The following is a 21,301-nucleotide window of genomic DNA, read 5'->3' on the forward strand; positions in this document are numbered from 1 at the left end:
CCTGGTGGTTAAGAGCACACGGAATGACCTGATAGTTACTGATAATAAGGACGAGCTCTGGGACGTGGGAACTCTGCTGACCGCAATCCCTAAACCTATAAAACACACTAGAAATAGCCGTGGATTGCGCCTAACGCTCCCTATGCAACTCGGCACAGCCTAAGAAACTAGCTAGCCCTGAAGATAGAAAAATAAAGCCTACCTTGCCTCAGAGAAATTCCCCAAAGGAAAAGGCAGCCCCCCACATATGACTGTGAGTAAAGATGAAAATACAAACACAGAGATGAAATAGATTTAGCAAAGTGAGGCCCGACTTACTGAACAGACCGAGGATAGGAAAGGTTACTTTGCGGTCAGCACAAAAACCTACAAAAAGACCACGCAGAGGGCGCAAAAAGACCCTCCGCACTGACTCATGGTGCGGAGGCGCTCCCTCTGCATCCCAGAGCTTCCAGCAAGCAAGACAACAAATTAAATAGCAAGCTGGACAGAAAAATAGCAAACCAAAGAAATACAAGCTGGAACTTAGCTTCTGATGGGAAGACAGGTCACAAGAACGATCCTGGAGTGAACAGACCAATACTGGAACATTGACAGGTGGCATGGAGCAAAGATCTAAGTGGAGTTAAATAGAGCAGCAGCTAACGAATTAACCTCGTCACCTGTGAAACTCAGAAACACCCACCAGAGGAAGTCCATGGACAGAACCAGCCGAAGTACCATTCATGACCACAGGAGGGAGCCCGACAACAGAATTCACAACAGTACCCCCCCTTGAGGAGGGGTCACCGAACCCTCACCAGAGCCCCCAGGCCGACCAGGATGAGCCAAATGAAAGGCACGAACCAGATCGGCAGCATGAACATCAGAGGCAAAAACCCAGGAATTATCTTCTTGACCATAACCCTTCCACTTGACTAGGTACTGGAGTTTCCGTCTCGAAACACGAGAATCCAAAATCTTCTCCACCACATACTCCAACTCCCCCTCAACTAACACCGGGGCAGGAGGATCAACGGATGGAACCACAGGCGCCACGTATCTCCGCAATAACGACCTATGGAACACATTATGGATGGCAAAAGAAGCAGGAAGGGCCAAACGAAATGACACAGGATTGATAACCTCAGAAATCTTATACGGACCAATGAAACGAGGCTTAAACTTAGGAGAGGAAACCTTCATAGGAACATAACGAGACGACAACCAAACCAAATCCCCAACACGAAGTCGGGGACCCACACAGTGCCGGCAGTTAGCGAAATGTTGAGCCTTCTCCTGGGACAATGTCAAATTGTCCACCACATGAGTCCAAATCTGCTGCAACCTATCCACCACAGTATCTACACCAGGACAGTCTGAAGACTCAACCTGCCCTGAAGAGAAACGAGGATGGAAACCAGAATTGCAGAAAAACGGCGAAACCAAAGTAGCCGAGCTGGCCCGATTATTAAGGGCGAACTCAGCCAACGGCAAAAAGGACACCCAATCATCCTGATCAGCAGAAACAAAGCATCTCAGATATGTTTCCAAAGTTTGATTAGTTCGTTCGGTTTGGCCATTTGTCTGAGGATGGAAAGCCGAGGAAAAAGACAAATCAATGCCCATCCTAGCACAAAAGGATCGCCAAAACCTTGAAACAAACTGGGAACCTCTGTCAGAAACTATGTTCTCTGGGATACCATGTAAACGAACCACATGCTGGAAAAATAATGGCACCAAATCAGAGGAGGAAGGCAATTTAGACAAAGGTACCAAATGGACCATCTTAGAAAAGCGATCACAAACCACCCAAATGACCGACATCTTTTGAGAGACGGGGAGATCCGAAATAAAATCCATAGAAATATGCGTCCAGGGCCTCTTCGGGACCGGCAAGGGCAAAAGCAACCCACTGGCACGAGAACAGCAGGGCTTAGCCCGAGCACAAGTCCCACAGGACTGCACAAAAGAACGCACATCCCGCGACAAAGACGGCCACCAGAAGGATTCCAGGATGCCCAACCAACACTGAACAATGAATCTCAGAGATAACTCTACTAGTCCATCTATCAGGGACAAACAGTTTCTCCGCTGGGCAACGGTCAGGTCTATCAGCCTGAAATTTTTGCAGCACCCGCCGCAAATCAGGGGAGATGGCAGACAAAATTACCCCCTCTTTGAGAATACCCGCCGGCTCAGGAACACCCGGAGAGTCAGGCACAAAACTCCTTGACAGGGCATCAGCTTTCACATTCTTAGAGCCCGGAAGGTACGAAACCACAAAATCAAAACAGGAGAAAAATAATGACCATCGAGCCTGTCTCGGATTCAACCGTTTGGCAGACTGTTATGGCTGGCAATCAGGCAACACAGCGTGCAGTAATCAGCGCACATACAGAGATCTGGCAATAACCAAAACAATAGGACGAGCTCTGAGACGTGGAATCTCTGTAGACTGCAGTACCTGATCTATCCTCACACAACTATAAGCAGCAGTGGATTGCGCCTAACAACTACCTATGCAACTCGGCACTGCCTGAGGAGCTGACTAGCCTGAAGATAGAAATACAAGCCTGACTTACCTCAGAGAAATACCCCAAAGGAATAGGCAGCCCCCCACATATAATGACTGTTAGCAAGATGAAAAGACAAACGTAGGAATGAAATAGATTCAGCAAAGTGAGGCCCGATATTCTAGACAGAGCGAGGATAGCAAAGAGAACTATGCAGTCTACAAAAAACCCTAAAACGAAAACCACGCAAAGGGGCAAAAAGACCCACCGTGCCGAACTAACAGCACGGCGGTGCACCCCTCTGCTTCTCAGAGCTTCCAGCAAAAGACAATAGCAAGCTGGACAGAAAAAAACAGAAAACAAACTAGAAGCACTTATCTAGCAGAGCAGCAGGCCCAAGGAAAGATGCAGTAGCTCAGATCCAACACTGGAACATTGACAAGGAGCAAGGAAGACAGACTCAGGTGGAGCTAAATAGCAAGGCAGCCAACGAGCTCACCAAAACACCTGAGGGAGGAAGCCCAGAGACTGCAATACCACTTGTGACCACAGAAGTGAACTCAGCCACAGAATTCACAACAGTACCCCCCCCTTGAGGAGGGGTCACCGAACCCTCACCAGAACCCCCAGGCCGACCAGGATGAGCCACATGAAAGGCACGAACAAGATCTGGGGCATGGACATCAGAGGCAAAAACCCAGGAATTATCTTCCTGAGCATAACCCTTCCATTTGACCAGATACTGGAGTTTCCGTCTAGAGACACGAGAATCCAAAATCTTCTCCACAATATACTCCAATTCCCCCTCCACCAAAACAGGGGCAGGAGGCTCCACAGATGGAACCATAGGTGACACGTATCTCCTCAACAACGACCTATGGAATACATTATGTATGGAAAAGGAGTCTGGGAGGGTCAAACGAAAAGACACCGGATTGAGAATCTCAGAAATCCTATACGGACCAATAAAACGAGGTTTAAATTTAGGAGAGGAAACCTTCATAGGAATATGACGAGAAGATAACCAAACCAAATCCCCAACACGAAGTCGGGGTCCCACACGGCGTCTGCGATTAGCGAAAAGCTGAGCCTTCTCCTGGGACAAGGTCAAATTGTCCACTACCTGAGTCCAGATCTGCTGCAACCTGTCCACCACAGAATCCACACCAGGACAGTCCGAAGACTCAACCTGTCCTGAAGAGAAACGAGGATGGAACCCAGAATTGCAGAAAAATGGAGAGACCAAGGTAGCCGAGCTGGCCCGATTATTAAGGGCGAACTCAGCCAACGGCAAAAATGACACCCAATCATCCTGGTCAGCGGAAACAAAACATCTCAGATATGTTTCCAAGGTCTGATTGGTTCGTTCGGTCTGGCCATTAGTCTGAGGATGGAAGGCCGAGGAGAAAGATAGGTCAATGCCCATCCTACCACAAAAGGCTCGCCAGAACCTCGAGACAAACTGGGAACCTCTGTCAGAAACAATATTCTCAGGAATGCCATGTAAACGAACCACATGCTGGAAGAACAAAGGCACCAAATCAGAGGAGGAAGGCAATTTAACCAAGGGCACCAGATGGACCATTTTAGAAAAGCGATCACAGACCACCCAAATGACCGACATTTTTTGAGAAACGGGAAGGTCAGAAATGAAATCCATCGAAATATGTGTCCAAGGCCTCTTCGGGACCGGCAAGGGCAAAAGCAACCCACTGGCACGTGAACAGCAGGGCTTAGCCCTAGCACAAATTCCACAGGACTGCACAAAAGCACGCACATCCCGTGACAGAGATGGCCACCAGAAGGATCTAGCAACCAACTCCCTGGTACCAAAGATTCCTGGATGACCGGCCAGCACCGAACAATGAAGTTCAGAGATAACTTTACTAGTCCACCTATCAGGGACGAACAGTTTCTCGGCCGGACAACGATCAGGTTTATTAGCCTGAAATTTCTGCAACACTCTCCGCAAATCAGGGGAGATGGCAGACACAATGACTCCTTCCTTGAGGATACTCGCCGGCTCAGATAACCCCGGAGAGTCGGGCACAAAACTCCTAGACAGAGCATCCGCCTTCACATTTTTAGAGCCCGGAAGGTATGAAATCACAAAATCAAAACGAGCAAAAAATAACGACCAACGGGCCTGTCTAGGATTCAAGCGCTTGGCAGACTCGAGATAAGTCAAGTTCTTATGATCAGTCAATACCACCACGCGATGCTTAGCACCCTCAAGCCAATGACGCCACTCCTCGAATGCCCACTTCATGGCCAGCAACTCTCGGTTGCCCACATCATAATTACGCTCAGCAGCAGAAAATTTCCTGGAAAAGAAAGCACATGGTTTGAACACTGAGCAACCAGAACCTCTCTGTGACAAAACCGCCCCTGCACCAATCTCAGAAGCATCAACCTCGACCTGGAACGGAAGAGAAACATCAGGTTGACACAACACAGGGGCACAGCAAAAACGACGCTTCAACTCCTGAAAAGCTTCCACGGCAGCAGAAGACCAATTAACCAAATCAGCACCCTTCTTGGTCAAATCGGTCAATGGTCTGGCAGTGCTAGAAAAATTACAGATGAAGCGACGATAAAAATTAGCAAAGCCCAGGAATTTCTGCAGACTTTTTAGAGATGTCGGCTGAGTCCAATCCTGGATGGCCTGAACCTTAACCGGATCCATCTCGATAGTAGAAGGGGAAAAGATGAACCCCAAAAATGAAACTTTCTGCACACCGAAGAGACACTTTGATCCCTTCACGAACAAGGAATTAGCACGCAGTACCTGGAAAACCATTCTGACTTGCTTCACATGAGACTCCCAATCATCTGAGAAGATCAAAATGTCATCCAAGTAAACAATCAAGAATTTATCCAGATACTCACGGAAAATGTCATGCATAAAAGACTGAAAAACAGATGGAGCATTGGCAAGTCCGAACGGCATCACCAGATACTCAAAATGACCCTCGGGTGTATTAAATGCCGTTTTCCATTCATCTCCCTGCCTGATTCTCACCAGATTATACGCACCACGAAGATCAATCTTAGTAAACCAACTAGCCCCCTTAATCCGAGCAAACAAGTCAGAAATCAATGGCAAGGGATACTGAAACTTAACAGTGATCTTATTAAGAAGGCGGTAATCAATACACGGTCTTAGCGAACCATCCTTCTTGGCTACAAAAAAGAACCCTGCTCCCAATGGTGACGACGATGGGCGAATATGTCCCTTCTCCAGGGACTCCTTCACATAACTGCGCATAGCGGTGTGTTCAGGTACGGACAAATTAAATAAACGACCCTTAGGGAATTTACTACCAGGAATCAAATCGATAGCACAATCACAATTCCTATGCGGAGGTAGGGCATCAGACTTGGACTCTTCAAATACATCCTGAAAGTCCGACAAGAACTCTGGGATGTCAGAAGGAATAGATGACGAAATAGACAAAAATGGAACATCACCATGTACTCCCTGACAACCCCAGCTGGTTACCGACATAGAGTTCCAATCCAATACTGGATTATGGGTTTGTAGCCATGGCAACCCCAACACGACCACATCATGCAAATTATGCAGTACCAGAAAGCGAATAACTTCCTGATGTGCAGGAGCCATGCACATGGTCAGCTGGGCCCAGTACTGAGGCTTATTCTTGGCCAAAGGTGTAGCATCAATTCCTCTCAACGGAATAGGACACCGCAAAGGCTCCAAGAAAAATCCACAACTTTTAGCATAATCCAAATCCATCAGATTCAGGGCAGCGCCTGAATCCACAAACGCCATGACAGAATACGATGACAAAGAGCACATTAAGGTAATGGACAAAAGGAATTTGGACTGTACAGTACCAATAACGGCAGAGCTATCGAACCACCTAGTGCGTTTAGGACAATTAGAAATAGCATGAGTAGAATCACCACAATAGAAACACAGTCTGTTCAGACGTCTGTGTTCTTGCCGTTCTACTTTAGTCATAGTCCTGTCGCACTGCATAGGCTCAGGTTTACTCTCAGGCAGTACCGCCAGATGGTGCACAGATTTACGCTCGCGCAAGCGACGACCGATCTGAATGGCCAAGGACATAGACTCATTCAAACCAGCAGGCATAGGAAATCCCACCATTACATCCTTAAGAGCTTCAGAGAGACCCTTTCTGAACAAAGCCGCTAGTGCAGATTCATTCCACAGAGTAAGTACTGACCATTTCCTAAATTTCTGACAATATACTTCTACATCATCCTGACCCTGGCATAAAGCCAGCAGATTTTTCTCAGCCTGATCCACTGAATTAGGCTCATCGTAAAGCAATCCGAGCGCCAGGAAAAATGCATCAACATTACTCAATGCAGAATCTCCTGGTGCAAGAGAAAACGCCCAGTCCTGTGGGTCGCCGCGCAAAAAAGAAATAATAATCAAAACCTGTTGAATAGGATTACCAGAAGAATGAGGTTTCAAGGCCAAAAATAGCTTACAATTATTTCTGAAGCTCAGGAACTTAGTTCTGTCACCAAAAAACAAATCAGGAATCGGAATTCTTGGTTCTAGCATCGATTTCTGATCAATAGTATCTTGAATCTTTTGTACATTTACAACGAGATTATCCATTGAGGAGCACAGAGCCTGAATATCCATGTCCACAGCTGTGTCCTGAAGCACTCTAATGTCTAGGGGAAAAAAAAGACTGAAGACAGAGCTAAGAAAAAAAAATGATGTCAGGATTTCTTTTTTCCCTCTATTGGGAATCATTGGGTCGGCTCCTTGTACTGTTATGGCTGGCAATCAGGCAACACAGCGTGCAGTAATCAGCGCACATACAGAGATCTGGCAATAACCAAAAACAATAGGACGAGCTCTGAGACGTGGAATCTCTGTAGACTGCAGTACCTGATCTATCCTCACACAACTATAAGCAGCAGTGGATTGCGCCTAACAACTACCTATGCAACTCGGCACTGCCTGAGGAGCTGACTAGCCTGAAGATAGAAATACAAGCCTGACTTACCTCAGAGAAATACCCCAAAGGAATAGGCAGCCCCCCACATATAATGACTGTTAGCAAGATGAAAAGACAAACGTAGGAATGAAATAGATTCAGCAAAGTGAGGCCCGATATTCTAGACAGAGCGAGGATAGCAAAGAGAACTATGCAGTCTACAAAAAACCCTAAAACGAAAACCACGCAAAGGGGCAAAAAGACCCACCGTGCCGAACTAACAGCACGGCGGTGCACCCCTCTGCTTCTCAGAGCTTCCAGCAAAAGACAATAGCAAGCTGGACAGAAAAAAAACAGAAAACAAACTAGAAGCACTTATCTAGCAGAGCAGCAGGCCCAAGGAAAGATGCAGTAGCTCAGATCCAACACTGGAACATTGACAAGGAGCAAGGAAGACAGACTCAGGTGGAGCTAAATAGCAAGGCAGCCAACGAGCTCACCAAAACACCTGAGGGAGGAAGCCCAGAGACTGCAATACCACTTGTGACCACAGAAGTGAACTCAGCCACAGAATTCACAACAGCAGACTCAAGATAAGTCAAATTCTTGTGATCTGTCAAGACCATCACGCGATGCTTGGCTCTTTCCAGCCAATGACGCCACTCCTCGAATGCCCACTTCATGGCCAACAATTCACGATTACCAACATCATAGTTACGCTCAGCAGGCGAAAACTTTCTAGAAAAGAAAGCACATGGCTTCATCACCGAGCCCTCAGAACTTCTTTGCGACAAAACAGCCCCTGCTCCAATCTCAGAAGCATCAACCTCAACCTGAAACGGAAGCGAAACATCTGGCTGGCACAACACAGGGGCAGAAGAAAAACGACGCTTCAACTCCTGAAAAGCCTCCACAGCCGCAGAAGACCAATTGACCACATCAGCACCCTTCTTGGTCAAATCAGTCAACGGTTTAGCAACAGTAGAATAATTAGCGATGAAGCGCCGATAAAAATTTGTAAAGCCCAGGAACTTTTGCAGGCTCTTCACAGATGTCGGCTGAGTCCAATCGTAAATGGCCTGGACTTTAACAGGGTCCATCTCGATAGTAGAAGCGGAAAAAATGAACCCCAAAAATGAAACCTTCTGAACTCCAAAGAGACACTTTGACCCCTTCACAAACAAGGAATTTGCACGAAGGACCTGGAACACCATTCTGACCTGTTTCACATGAGACTCCCAATCATCCGAAAAGACCAAAATATCATCCAAATACACAATCAGGAATTTATCCAGGTACTCTCGGAAGATGTCATGCATAAAGGACTGAAATACTGATGGAGCATTGGAAAGCCCGAATGGCATAACCAGGTACTCAAAATGGCCCTCGGGCGTATTAAATGCTGTTTTCCATTCATCGCCTTGTTTATTACGCACAAGATTAGACGCCCCTCGAAGATCTATCTTGGTGAACCAACTAGCCCCTTTAACCCCTTCCCGACCTGTGACACAGCGTATGCGTCATGAAAGTCGGTGCCAATCCGACCTGTGACGCATATGCTGTGTCACAGAAAGATCGCGTCCCTGCAGATCGGGTGAAAGGGTTAACTCCAATCTCACCCGATCTGCAGGGACAGGGGGAGTGGTAGTTTAGCCCAGGGGGGGGTGGCTTCACCCCCCCCGTGGCTACGATCGCTCTGATTGGCTGTTGAAAGTGAAACTGCCAATCAGAGCGATTTGTAATATTTCACCTAAAAAACTGGTGAAATATTACAATCCAGCCATGGCCGATGCTGCAATATCATCGGCCATGGCTGGAAACACTTATGTGCACCCACCCCACCCCACCGATCGCCCCCCCAGCCCTCCGATCTGTGGTCCGCTCCCCTCCGTCCTGTGCTCCGCTCCCCCGTCCTCCTGTCCGCTCCCCCCATGCTCCAATCCCACCCCCCGTGCTCCAATCAAACCCCCCCGCACTCTGATCACACCCCCCGCACAGCGATCCCCCGTGCTCCGATCCACCCCCCTGCACAGCGATCCCCCACCCCGTGCTCCAATCCACCCCCCCGTGTTCCGATCCACCCCCCATGCTCCGATCCACCCCCCCGTGCCCTGATCTCCCCCCCCCCTTATACTTACCTAGCCTCCCGGGATCCGTCCGTCTTCTTTCCTGGGCGCCGCCATCTTCCAAAATGGCGAGCGCATGTACAGTGCGCCCGCCGAATCTGCCGGCCGGCAGATTCGTTCCAAAGTGAGTTTTGATCACTGAGATATAACCTATCTCAGTGATCAAAATAAAAAAAATAGTAAATGCCCCCCCCCCCCCCCCCTTTGTCACCCCCATAGGTAGGGACAATAAAAAAAAAATAAAAAAAAATTTTTCCACTAAGGTTGGGGTAAGAACTAGGGGTAGGGTTAGGGGTAGGGGTAGGGTTAGGGGTAGGGTTAGGGGTAGGGTTAGGGTTAGGGGTAGCGTTAGGGGTAGGGTTAGGGGTAGGGTTAGGGGTAGGGTTAGGGTTTCGGTATGTGCACACGTATTCTGTTCCTCTGCGGATTTTTCCGCTGTGGATTTGATAAATCCGCAGTGCTAAACCGCTGTGGATTTATCGCGGATATACCGCGGTTTTTCTGCGCATTTCACTGCGGTTTTACAACTGCGATTTTCTATTGGAGCAGTTGTAAAACCGCTGCGGAATCCGCAGAAAGAAGTGACATGCTGCGGAATGTAAACCGCTGCGTTTCCGTGCAGTTTTTCCGCAGCATGTGTACAGCGATTTTTGTTTCCCATAGGTTTACATTGAACTGTAAACTCATGGGAAACTGCTGCGGATCCGCAGCGTTTTCCGCAGCGTGTGCACATACCTTTAGAATTAGGCCATGTGCACATGGTGCGGATTTGGCTGCGGATCCGCAGCGGATTGGCCGCTGCGGATCCGCAGCAGAGTTCCATCAGGTTTACAGTACCATGTAAACATATAGAAAACCAAATCCGCTGTGCCCATGGTGCGGAAACGCTGCGTTGTATTTTCCGCAGCATGTCAATTCTTTGTGCGGATTCCGCAGCCTTTTACACCTGTTCCTCAATAGGAATCCACAGGTGAAATCCGCACAAAAAACACTGGAAATCCGCGGAAAATCCGCAGGTAAAACGCAGTGCCCTTTACCCGCGGATTTTTCAAAAATGATGCTGAAAAATCTCACACGAATCCGCAACGTGGGCACATAGCCTTAGGGTTAGGGTTGGAATTAGGGTTATGGTTAGGGGTGTGTTGGGGTTATGGGTGTGATTAGGGTTATGGCTACAGTTGGGATTAGGGTTAGGGGTGTGTTGGGTTAGTGTTGGAGTTAGAATTGAGGGGTTTCCACTGTTTAGGCACATCAGGGGTCTCCAAACGCAACATGGCGCCACCATTGATTCCAGCCAATCTTGTATTCATAAAGTCAAATGGTGCTCCCTCACTTCTGAGCCCCGACGTGTGCCCAAACAGTGGTTTACCCCCACATATGGGGTACCAGCATACTCAGGACAAACTGCGCAACAATTACTGGGGTCCAATTTCTCCCGTTACCCTTGTGAAAATAAAAAAATGCTTGCTAAAAAATTATTTTTGAGGAAAGAAAACGTATTTATTATTTTCACGGCTCTGCGTTATAAACTTCTGTAAAGCACTTGGGGGTTGAAAGTGCTCACCACATATCTAGATAAGTTCCTTTGGGGGTCTAGTTTCCAATATGGGGTCACTTGTGGGGGGTTTCTACTGTTTAGGCACACCAGGGGCTCTGCAAACGTAATGTGACGCCCGCAGACCATTCCATCAAAGTCTGCATTTCAAAAGTCACTACTTCCCTTCTGAGCCCCGACGTGTGCCCAAACAGTGGTTTACCCCCACACATGGGGCATCAGCTTACTCAGGAGAAACTGGACAACAACTTTTGTGGTCCAATTTCTCCTGTAACCCTTGGGAAAATAAAAAATTCTTGGCTAAATAATTATTTTTGAGGAAAGAAAACGTATTTATTATTTTCACTGCTCTGTGTTATGAACTTCTGTGAAGCACTTGGGGGTTCAAAGTGCTCACCTCACATCTAGATAAGTTTCTTTCGGGGTCTAGTTTCCAAAATGGGGTCACTTGTGGGGGGTTTCTACTGTTTAGCCACATCAGGGGCTCTGCAAACGCAACGTGACGCCCGCAGAGCATTCCATTAAAGTCTGCATTTCAAAACGTCACTACTTCACTTCCGAACCCCAGCATGTGCCTAAACAGTGGTTTACCCCCACATATGGGGTATCAGCGTACTCAGGAGAAACTGGACAACAACGTTTGGGGTCAAATTTCTCCTGTTACCCTTGGGAAAATAAAAAATTGCGGGCTAAAAAATCATTTTTGAGAAAATAATTTTTTTTTTTAATTTTCATGGCTCTGCGTTATAAACTTCTGTGAAGCACTTGAGGGTTCAAAGTGCTCACCACACATCTAGATTAGTTCCTTTGGGGGTCTAGTTTCCAAAATGGGGTCATTTGTGGGGGATCTCCAATGTTTAGGCACACAGGGGCTCTCCAAACGCGACATGGTGTCCGCTAATGATTGGAGCTAATTTTCCATTTAAAAAGCCAAATGGCGTGCCTTCCCTTCTGAGCCCTGCCGTGCGCCCAAACAGTGGCTTACCCGCACATATGGGGTATCTGCGTACTCAGGACAAACTGGACAACAACATTTGTGGTCCAATTTCTCCTATTACCATTGGCAAAATAGGAAATTCCAGGCTAAAAATTCATTTTTGAGAAAAGAAAAATTATTTTTTATTTTCATGGCTCTGCATTATAAACTTCTGTGAAGCACCTGGGGGTTTAAAGTGCTCAGTATGCATCTAGATAAGTTCCTTGGGGGGTCTAGTTTCCAAAATGGGGTCACTTGTGGGGGAGCTCCAATGCATAGGCACACAGGGGCTCTCCAAACGCGACATGGTGTCCGCTAACAATTGGAGCTAATTTTCCATTCAATAAGTCAAAAGGCGCACCTTCCCTTCCGAGCCCTGCCGTGTGCCCAAACAGTGGTTTACCCCCACATATGAGGTATCGGCGTACTCGGGAGAAATTGCTCAATAAATTTTAGGATCCATTTTATCCTATTGCCCATGTGAAAATGAAAAAATTGAGGCGAAAAGAAATTTTTTGTGAAAAAAAAGTACTTTTTCATTTTTACGGATCAATTTGTGAAGCACCTGAGGGTTTAAAGTGCTCACTAGGCATCTAGATAAGTTCCTTGGGGGGTCCAGTTTCCAAAATGGGGTCACTTGTGGGGGAGCTCCAATGTTTAGGCACACAGGGTCTCTCCAAACGCTACATGGTGTCCGCTAACGATGGAGATAATTTTTCATTCAAAAAGTCAAATGGCGCTCCTTCCCTTCCGAGCCTTACCATGTGCCCAAACAGTGGTTTACCTCCACATGTGAGGTATCAGTGTACTCAGGAGAAATTGCCCAACAAATTTTAGGATCCATTTTATCCTGTTGTCCATGTGAAAATGAAAAAATTGAGGCTAAAAGAATTTTTTTGTGAAAAAAAAGTACTTTTTCATTTTTACGGATCTATTTGTGAAGCACCTGGGGGTTTAAAGGGCTCACTATGCATGTAGATAAGTTCCTTGGGGCGTCTAGTTTCCAAAATGGGGTCACTTGTGGGGGAGCTCCAATTTTTAGGCACACGGGGGCTCTCCAAACGTGACATGGTGTCCGCTAAAGAGTGCAGCCAATTTTTCATTCAAAAAGTCAAATGGCGCTCCTTCCCTTCCAAGCCCTGCCGTGCGCCCAAACAGTGGTTTACCCCCACATATGAGTTATCAGCGTACTCAGGACAAATTGGACAACAACTTTCGTGGTTCAGTTTCTCCTTTTACCATTGGGAAAATAAAAAAATTGTTGCTGAAAAATCATTTTTGTGACTAAAAAGTTAAATGTTCATTTTTTCCTTCCATGTTGCTTCTGCTGCTGTGAAGCACCTGAAGGGTTAATAAACTTCTTGAATGTGGTTTTGTGCACCTTGAGGGGTGCAGTTTTTAGAATGGTGTCACTTTTGGGTATTTTCAGCCATATAGACCCCTCAAACTGACTTCAAATGTGAGGTGGTCCCTAAAAAAAATGGTTTTGTAAATTTCGTTGTAAAAATGAGAAATCGCTGGTCAAATTGTAACCCTTATAACTTCCTAGCAAAAAAAAATTTTGTTTCCAAAATTGTGATGATGTAAAGTAGACATGTGGGTAATGTTATTTATTAACTATTTTGTGTCACATAACTCTCTGGTTTAACAGAATAAAAATTCAAAACGTGAAAATTGCGAAATTTTCAAAATTTTCGCCAAATTTCCGTTTTTATCACAAATAAACACAGAATTTATTGACCTAAATTTACCACTATCATGAAGCCCAATATGTCACGAAAAAACAGTTATTACCTCATAAAGGGACACTTGTCAGAATTGCAAAAAACGGCAAGGTCTTTAAGGTCAAAATAGGCTGGGTCATGAAGGGGTTAATACGAGCAAACAAATCAGACAGCAACGGCAAAGGATACTGAAATTTGACTGTAATTTTATTAAAAAGGCGGTAATCAATACAAGGTCTCAAAGAACCATCCTTCTTGGCCACAAAAAAGAACCCTGCTCCTAACGGTGATGACGATGGGCGAATATGGCCTTTCTCCAAGGATTCCTTTATATAACTCCGCATAGCGGCGTGTTCTGGCACAGATAAATTGAACAATCGGCCCTTAGGAAACTTACTACCAGGAATCAAATTAATTGCACAATCGCAATCCCTATGAGGAGGTAGGGCACTGGCTTTGGGCTCATCAAATACATCCCGATAATCCGACAAAAACTCTGGAACTTCAGAAGGAGTGGAAGCCGAAATAGACAAAAATGGAACATCACCATGTACCCCCTGGCAACCCCAGCTGGACACAGACATAGATTTCCAGTCCAATACTGGATTATGAACCTGTAGCCATGGCAACCCCAAAACGACCACATCATGCAGATTATGCAACACCAGAAAGCGGATATCCTCCTGATGTGCAGGAGCCATGCACATGGTCAATTGGGTCCAATACTGAGGCTTATTCTTGGCCAAAGGCGTAGCATCAATTCCTCTCAATGGAATAGGATACTGCAAGGGCTCCAAGAAAAAACCACAGCGCCTAGCATACTCCAAGTCCATCAAATTCAGGGCAGCGCCTGAATCCACAAATGCCATAACAGAATAGGATGACAAAGAGCAAATCAGAGTAACAGACAATAGAAATTTAGACTGTACCGTACCAATGGTGGCAGACCTAGCGAACCGCTTAGTGCGCTTAGGACAATCGGAGATAGCATGAGTGGAATCACCACAGTAAAAACATAGCCCATTCCGACGTCTGTGTTCTTGCCGTTCAGCTCTGGTCAAAGTCCTATCACATTGCATAGGCTCAGGCCCATGCTCAGATAGTACCGCCAAATGGTGCACAGCTTTACGCTCACGCAAGCGTCGATCGATCTGAATGGCCAAGGACATAGACTCATTCAGACCAGCAGGCATGGGAAACCCCACCATGACATCCTTAAGGGCTTCAGAGAGACCCTTTCTGAAGATTGCTGCCAGGGCACATTCATTCCACTGAGTGAGCACAGACCACTTTCTAAACTTCTGACAATATATCTCCGCTTCATCCTGACCCTGACACAGAGCCAGCAAGATTTTCTCTGCCTGATCCACTGAATTAGGTTCGTCATGAAGCAATCCAAGTGCCAGGAAAAACGCATCAACATCACGCAATGCCGGATCTCCTGGCGCAAGGGAAAATGCCCAGTCTTGAGGGTCACCACGTAACAAAGAAATAATGATCTTTACTTGTTGAACAGGGTCACCTGAGGAGCGAGGTTTCAAGGCAAGAAACAATTTACAATTATTTTTGAAATTCAAGAACTTAGATCTATCACCAAAAAACAAATCAGGAATTGGAATCCTAGGCTCTGACATCGGATTCTGAACCACAAAATCTTGAATGTTTTGTATCCTTGTAGTGAGATTATCCATCCAAGAGGACAGACCTTGAATGTCCATGTTTACACCAGTGTCCTGAACCACCCAGAGGTAAAGGGGAAAATAGAGACAAAACACACTGCAAAGAAAAAAAAATGGTCTCAGAACTTCTCTTATCCCTCTATTGAGATGCATTAGTACTTTGGGCCACCTGTACTGTTATGACCTGGTGGTCAGGACAATAATGGACCTGGTGGTTAATAGCACACGGAATGACCTGATAGTTACTGATAATAAGGACGAGCTCTGGGACGTGGGAACTCTGCTGACCGCAATCCCTAAACCTATAAAACACACTAGAAATAGCCGTGGATTGCGCCTAACGCTCCCTATGCAACTCGGCACAGCCTAAGAAACTAGCTGGCCCTGAAGATAGAAAAATAAAGCCTACCTTGCCTCAGAGAAATTCCCCAAAGGAAGAGGCAGCCCCCCACATATAATGACTGTGAGTAAAGATGAAAATACAAACACAGAGATGAAATAGATTTAGCAAAGTGAGGCCCGACTTACTGAACAGACCGAGGATAGGAAAGGTTACTTTGCGGTCAGCACAAAAACCTACAAAAAGACCACGCAGAGGGCGCAAAAAGACCCTCCGCACCGACTCACGGTGCGGAGGCGCTCCCTCTGCATCCCAGAGCTTCCAGCAAGCAAGACAACAAATTAAATAGCAAGCTGGACAGAAAAATAGCAAACCAAAGAAATACAAGCTGGAACTTAGCTTCTGATGGGAAGACAGGTCACAAGAACGATCCAGGAGTGAACAGACCAATACTGGAACATTGACAGGTGGCATGGAGCAAAGATCTAAGTGGAGTTAAATAGAGCAGCAGCTAACGAATTAACCTCGTCACCTGTGAAACTCAGAAACACCCACCAGAGGAAGTCCATGGACAGAACCAGCCGAAGTACCATTCATGACCACAGGAGGGAGCCCGACAACAGAATTCACAACAGAGGTCCCTGCTTACAATGGAAGGGTGTATAATTTTTCATAGATCTTTGAAGCATTAGTGGGACAGCCATTTAGGGTGAATTGGGTCTTTGACTTGGTGCCAGGTCTTCTTTAAATGGCAAACTATGCAGTTTTTGCGTTTATGCTAGTCCTGCTGATTCAGAGTAGTCCATCTTTTTTTAGATGTAATGATTCGGACGGGTGGCCACAAACCATAAAACCATGAAACATACTTTAGTCCAAAATGGAATACATTTAAAATGTTTCCTCAATCACATCTTCCCTGAATTGTTTTTGGAGTAAATATACACTAAAAGTAAAACTTTATTCCTTAATCTATTTTTTTTTATCCTCTGTTTTTTCCTAATGCTGATAAACTTGTTTTGACTGAGAAGTATATAAAGAAACTCTTTTCCTGTCTGTCCCACAAGCTCAACCATATCCCCCTCACCTTTCCACCGTCCTCTTTCCAGCTGTAAGACAACTGGCTGCAGCAGGATCCTCCCCCCTCTGCCTTATTTTCAAAAGGACAAAATATTGTGAAACTTTTTCCCTCCCCAAATGTTCAGCAGCTGACCCAGGTTCTCTGCAGGATTTCTACATGTCTGTTTGTAAAAAAAGTCTACAGGTTATTAAACTGTGATGGCCAGAATATCTCTTGATTACTTTTATCATTCCTTTCTTGGATTAGTCTTGCCGCTGTAGAGACAGGATTTCATCACATGCTTTATTATATTTTTTATTCACAGGGATTTAAACACCATAAAGAACTATGGCAAATTTTAAAGGACATGCCTTACCAGGGAGCTTTTTCCTCATGTTTGGTCTTTGGTGGTCGGTGAAGTACCCCCTGAAGTATTCCTGCAGGAAAGTGAAGAAGGTCTGTTTCTTTGGGTCAAAAGTTGGATTTCAGCGCGTGGAAGTCATAGAAGGAGCAGTGAAGGCAATATTTGCTTTTATAGGTGTGTATTACTGTCGTCTTTTTCTTCTCATTAGTTTGTTGATAAAGTCATTTTCCTAATGTCAGGTTGGCCTGACCTGAGGCCTTAGATTTCTGCAGTCATAATGAAATTTGTGTATTGTTCCAAGAGCAGATGGCCATTTTCTATTATCTGTATAACTGTTTCATGTCCCAGTCACAATGGTGATAATCATATTAAAACAGTAGCAAAAGCACAGTTTGGCAGAAGAAATAAAAGCAAAGGTTACAAGGCAGACCTGCCAAAACTACATTAGGCACAATAAGTTTTACGGTGGTTGAACATATAGTGGTTAATTCATCATACCTCTCATATCAGTTGCTTGGTAAATAAAAGTGGCCATTTTTTTCACCAAATCCTCCACTTTAGGCTTTATTCATACATCAGTATTTGTATGCCAAAACATAGAACAGGTGGCATACAAACACTGATGAAAAATACTGACCAAATACTGACGTGTGAACCAGTATTTGGTCAGTATTTTACATTAGTATTTGTAAATCAAAACCAAGAGTGGGTGATAAATGCAGAAGTGATGACGTGTTTCCATTATACTTTTCCTCTGATTATTCCAATCCTGGATTTGGCTTACAAATACGAGGTCAAAAACTCAAAGGGCTCTCTCACATGAGCTAATAAATCAGACGAGTGCAATCTGATTAAACAAAAAAAAACCCATCATGCTGCAAGTGGATGCGAATTTCAGATCACAATCACGAATACAAGTCAATGGGTGCGAGGAAAAAAATCTCACGCCACTAGGACCAAGTGTGTGCCGAGCAATTTTTACTCACCCATCTCATAGGAAAACATACATTTCATTTATTATTATTATTATACATTTTTATAGCGCCATTTATTCTATGGCGCTTTACATGTGAATACGGGGCAAATATACACAAATACATTAAAGGGACACTGTCACCTGAATTTGGAGGGAACAATCTTCAGCCATGGAGGCGGGGTTTTCGGGTGTTTGATTCACCCTTTCCTTACCCGCTGGCTGCATGCTGGCTGCAATATTGGATTGAAGTTCATTCTCTGTCCTCCATAGTACATGCCTGCGCAAGGCAAGATTGCCTTGTGCAGGCATGTACTACGGAGGACAGAGAATCAACTTTAATCCAATATTGCAGCCAGCATGCAGCCAGCAGTTAAGGAAAGGGTGAATCAAACACCCGAAAACCCCGCCTCCATGGCTGAAGATTGTTCCCTCCAAATTCAGGTGACAGTGTCCCTTTAAGCATGAGCAAATAACAAGGCACACGGGTACATAAGGAGGGAGGACCCTGCCCGCGAGGGCTCACAGTCTGCAGGGGATGGGTGATTAAACACTAGGAGAGGGTAGGGCAGGTTGTGCGGCGGTTCAGTAACTTCAGGATCACTGCAGGTTGTAGGCTTGTTGGAAGAGGTGAGTCTTCAGGTTCTTTTTGAAGGTTTCTATGGTAGGCGAGAGTCTGATGTGTTGGGGTAGAGAGTTCCAGAGTATAGGGGAAGCACGGGGGAAGTCTTGGATGCGGTTGTGGGAAGAAGAGATGAGAGGGGAGTAGAGAAGGAGGTCTTGAGAGGATCGGAGGGTGCGTGTAGGTAAGTACCGGGAGACCATGTCACAGATGTTTGGAGGAGACAGGTTGTGGATGGCTTTGTATGTCATTATGAGGGTTTTGAACTGGAGTCTCTGGGCGATGGGAAGCCAGTGAAGGGATTGATATAGGGAGAGGCTGGGGAATAAAGGGGAGACGGGTAGATTAGTCGGGCAGCAGAGTGTAGGATGGATTGGAGTGGTGCCAGAGTGCTAGAGGGGAGTCCAGAGAGTAGGAGGTTGCAATAGTCGAGGCGGGAGATGATAAGGGCATGCACTAGCGTTCAGCCAAGTACAGTAAATTCACAACATAAACCATCAGAATAGAATAGCTATAAAGATAAAATAAAAGAAAAAATGGTGTGGGGTCCCTCATATTTTTCTTAGCCAGCTGATGGAAAGCCAACAGCTGGGCGCTGATGTTTATAGCCTGAGAAGGGGGTAAAAACATGGAGCTTCCCAGGCTATTAACATCAGCTCACAGCTGTCTACTTAGCCTTCACCAAATGTGTTAGGATGCATCCATCTCAATGAGTTGATTTTTTTTTCAGGCTGGTACATGAAACACCATCTTTGATGACTTCCTCATGATATCATTTGAACTTTATTGCTTCGTTTTTGTAATTCTAACACATTTTATACATGTAACTACTTTCTCAAAAGCATCTTTTAGGGGGTTCCAAAATTAAAAAAAACACCATCAAAAACTCTTGAAAAGAATTCTGTTAAAAAGGCTTAGAGATGTTTGGGGAGCAATATATCAAATGCTGTAGTTTTGCTGGACGCAAATGCACGTATATAGTACAGTATATGTAGCAGTAGTGGAATTCATGTATTCATTAATTGCAGAGGGCTGCTCCAAAACGTTGATGTATATCACAGCTCTGGCAAAAATTAAGAGACCACTGCAAAATGTTCAGTTTGTCTGATTTTTCTCTTTATATGGATATTTTTGAGTAAAATGTAAATTGTTCTTTTATTCTATAAACTTCTGACAACATGTCTCCGAATTTCCAAGCAATACATTTTGTATTTTTTTCTGAAAAGGAGAAATGATCAAAATAAAAAAAAACAAAACAAAACAGTGCTTTCAGACCTCAAATAATGCAAAGAAAACAAGTTCATAATCATTTAGAAACAACAATACTAATGTTATAAATAGAAGAGAAAATCCAGCTTCCAGAAATATCCAATTTATTAAAGTTAAAATCCAAGGTCCAAAAACATGGTTCACAGGAGAGAAGATAGCAGCATGCTACGCGTTTCGAACACTAAGTTCTTTTTCAAGAACTTTTTCTTTGAAAAAGAACTTAGTGTTCGAAACGCGTAGCATGCTGCTATCTTCTCTCCTGTGAACCATGTTTTTGGACCTTGGATTTTAACTTTAATAAATTGGATATTTCTGGAAGCTGGATTTTCTCTTCTATTTGTTCCACTGTTTCACGTGAAGACTGCACGTCATCCAGGCTTCCCCACAACAAATGCCTAGTAGGTGAGCTGGTTTTTTCTGTCCATTTTTTTTCCTTTTACTAATGTTATAACTCAGGAAGAGTTCAGAAATCAATATTTTGTGGAATAACCATGATGTTTAATCACAGCTTTCATGCGTTTTGCCTTTCCACCACTCCTTCACACTGCTTCTGGTGCAAAAATGTAAGCAGTTCTTCTTTGTTTGATGGCTTGTGACTATCCATCATCCTCTTGATTACATTCCAGAGGTTTTCAATGGGGTTCAGGTCTGGAGATTGGGCTGCCCATGACAGGGTTTTGATGTGGTGGTCTCTTAATTTTTGCCAGAACTGTATATGTATACACAATCTTTTAATGTCTATTTGCCTTCTATACTGCATAGTACTGCTATAGGTAAAGCTCCGCTATCGCTGGCAGTCCCCTAGACAATGAACAGAAGTGGGTATGCCCGACCTCCGCTCTCGTCAGATGGGATTCTGCAGAGTCCTGATCTCGGGACTCAATGAACAAATTATATTATAACTTATACATTTAGCTCAAACCCTTGCACATCAGAGCAGATTGTTCCGAGCCTGCTACTTTCAGTGGGTCCAGTGAACTATCTGATGGATAAGGAGGGGCCCCAATTTGTTCCCTGAAGTCAAGCATGTTTAATTTCGACATCCAGTCCTTTTGTTCTCAAGGGAAATAAATTGCTGTACGGGGTGTCTAGCATCATCTTCCCCACTGATAACACCCGCATGCTTGGCCAAGCCTCGCATTCATGTGCATGGAGAGGTCAGGAGAAAAGGCTGTGAG

The 21,301-nt window shown here is 45.1% G+C and overlaps 1 protein-coding gene across 1 annotated transcript in view; it reads left to right on the plus strand.

Annotated features, from left to right (window-relative positions):
* The window catches only part of TMEM45A (transmembrane protein 45A), a 51,284-nt gene that overhangs the window by 17,929 nt on the left and 12,054 nt on the right, over positions 1-21,301 (plus strand). Inside the window, exon 2 of the mRNA XM_069761035.1 lies at positions 17,221-17,433. Within this exon, the coding sequence (XP_069617136.1) occupies positions 17,244-17,433 (190 nt within the window). The 5' untranslated portion in view covers positions 17,221-17,243. The remainder of the gene's footprint in view (positions 1-17,220; positions 17,434-21,301) is intronic.

This window comes from Ranitomeya imitator, chromosome 3, assembly GCF_032444005.1.
Source record: "Ranitomeya imitator isolate aRanImi1 chromosome 3, aRanImi1.pri, whole genome shotgun sequence".
NCBI lineage: Eukaryota > Metazoa > Chordata > Amphibia > Anura > Dendrobatidae > Ranitomeya > Ranitomeya imitator.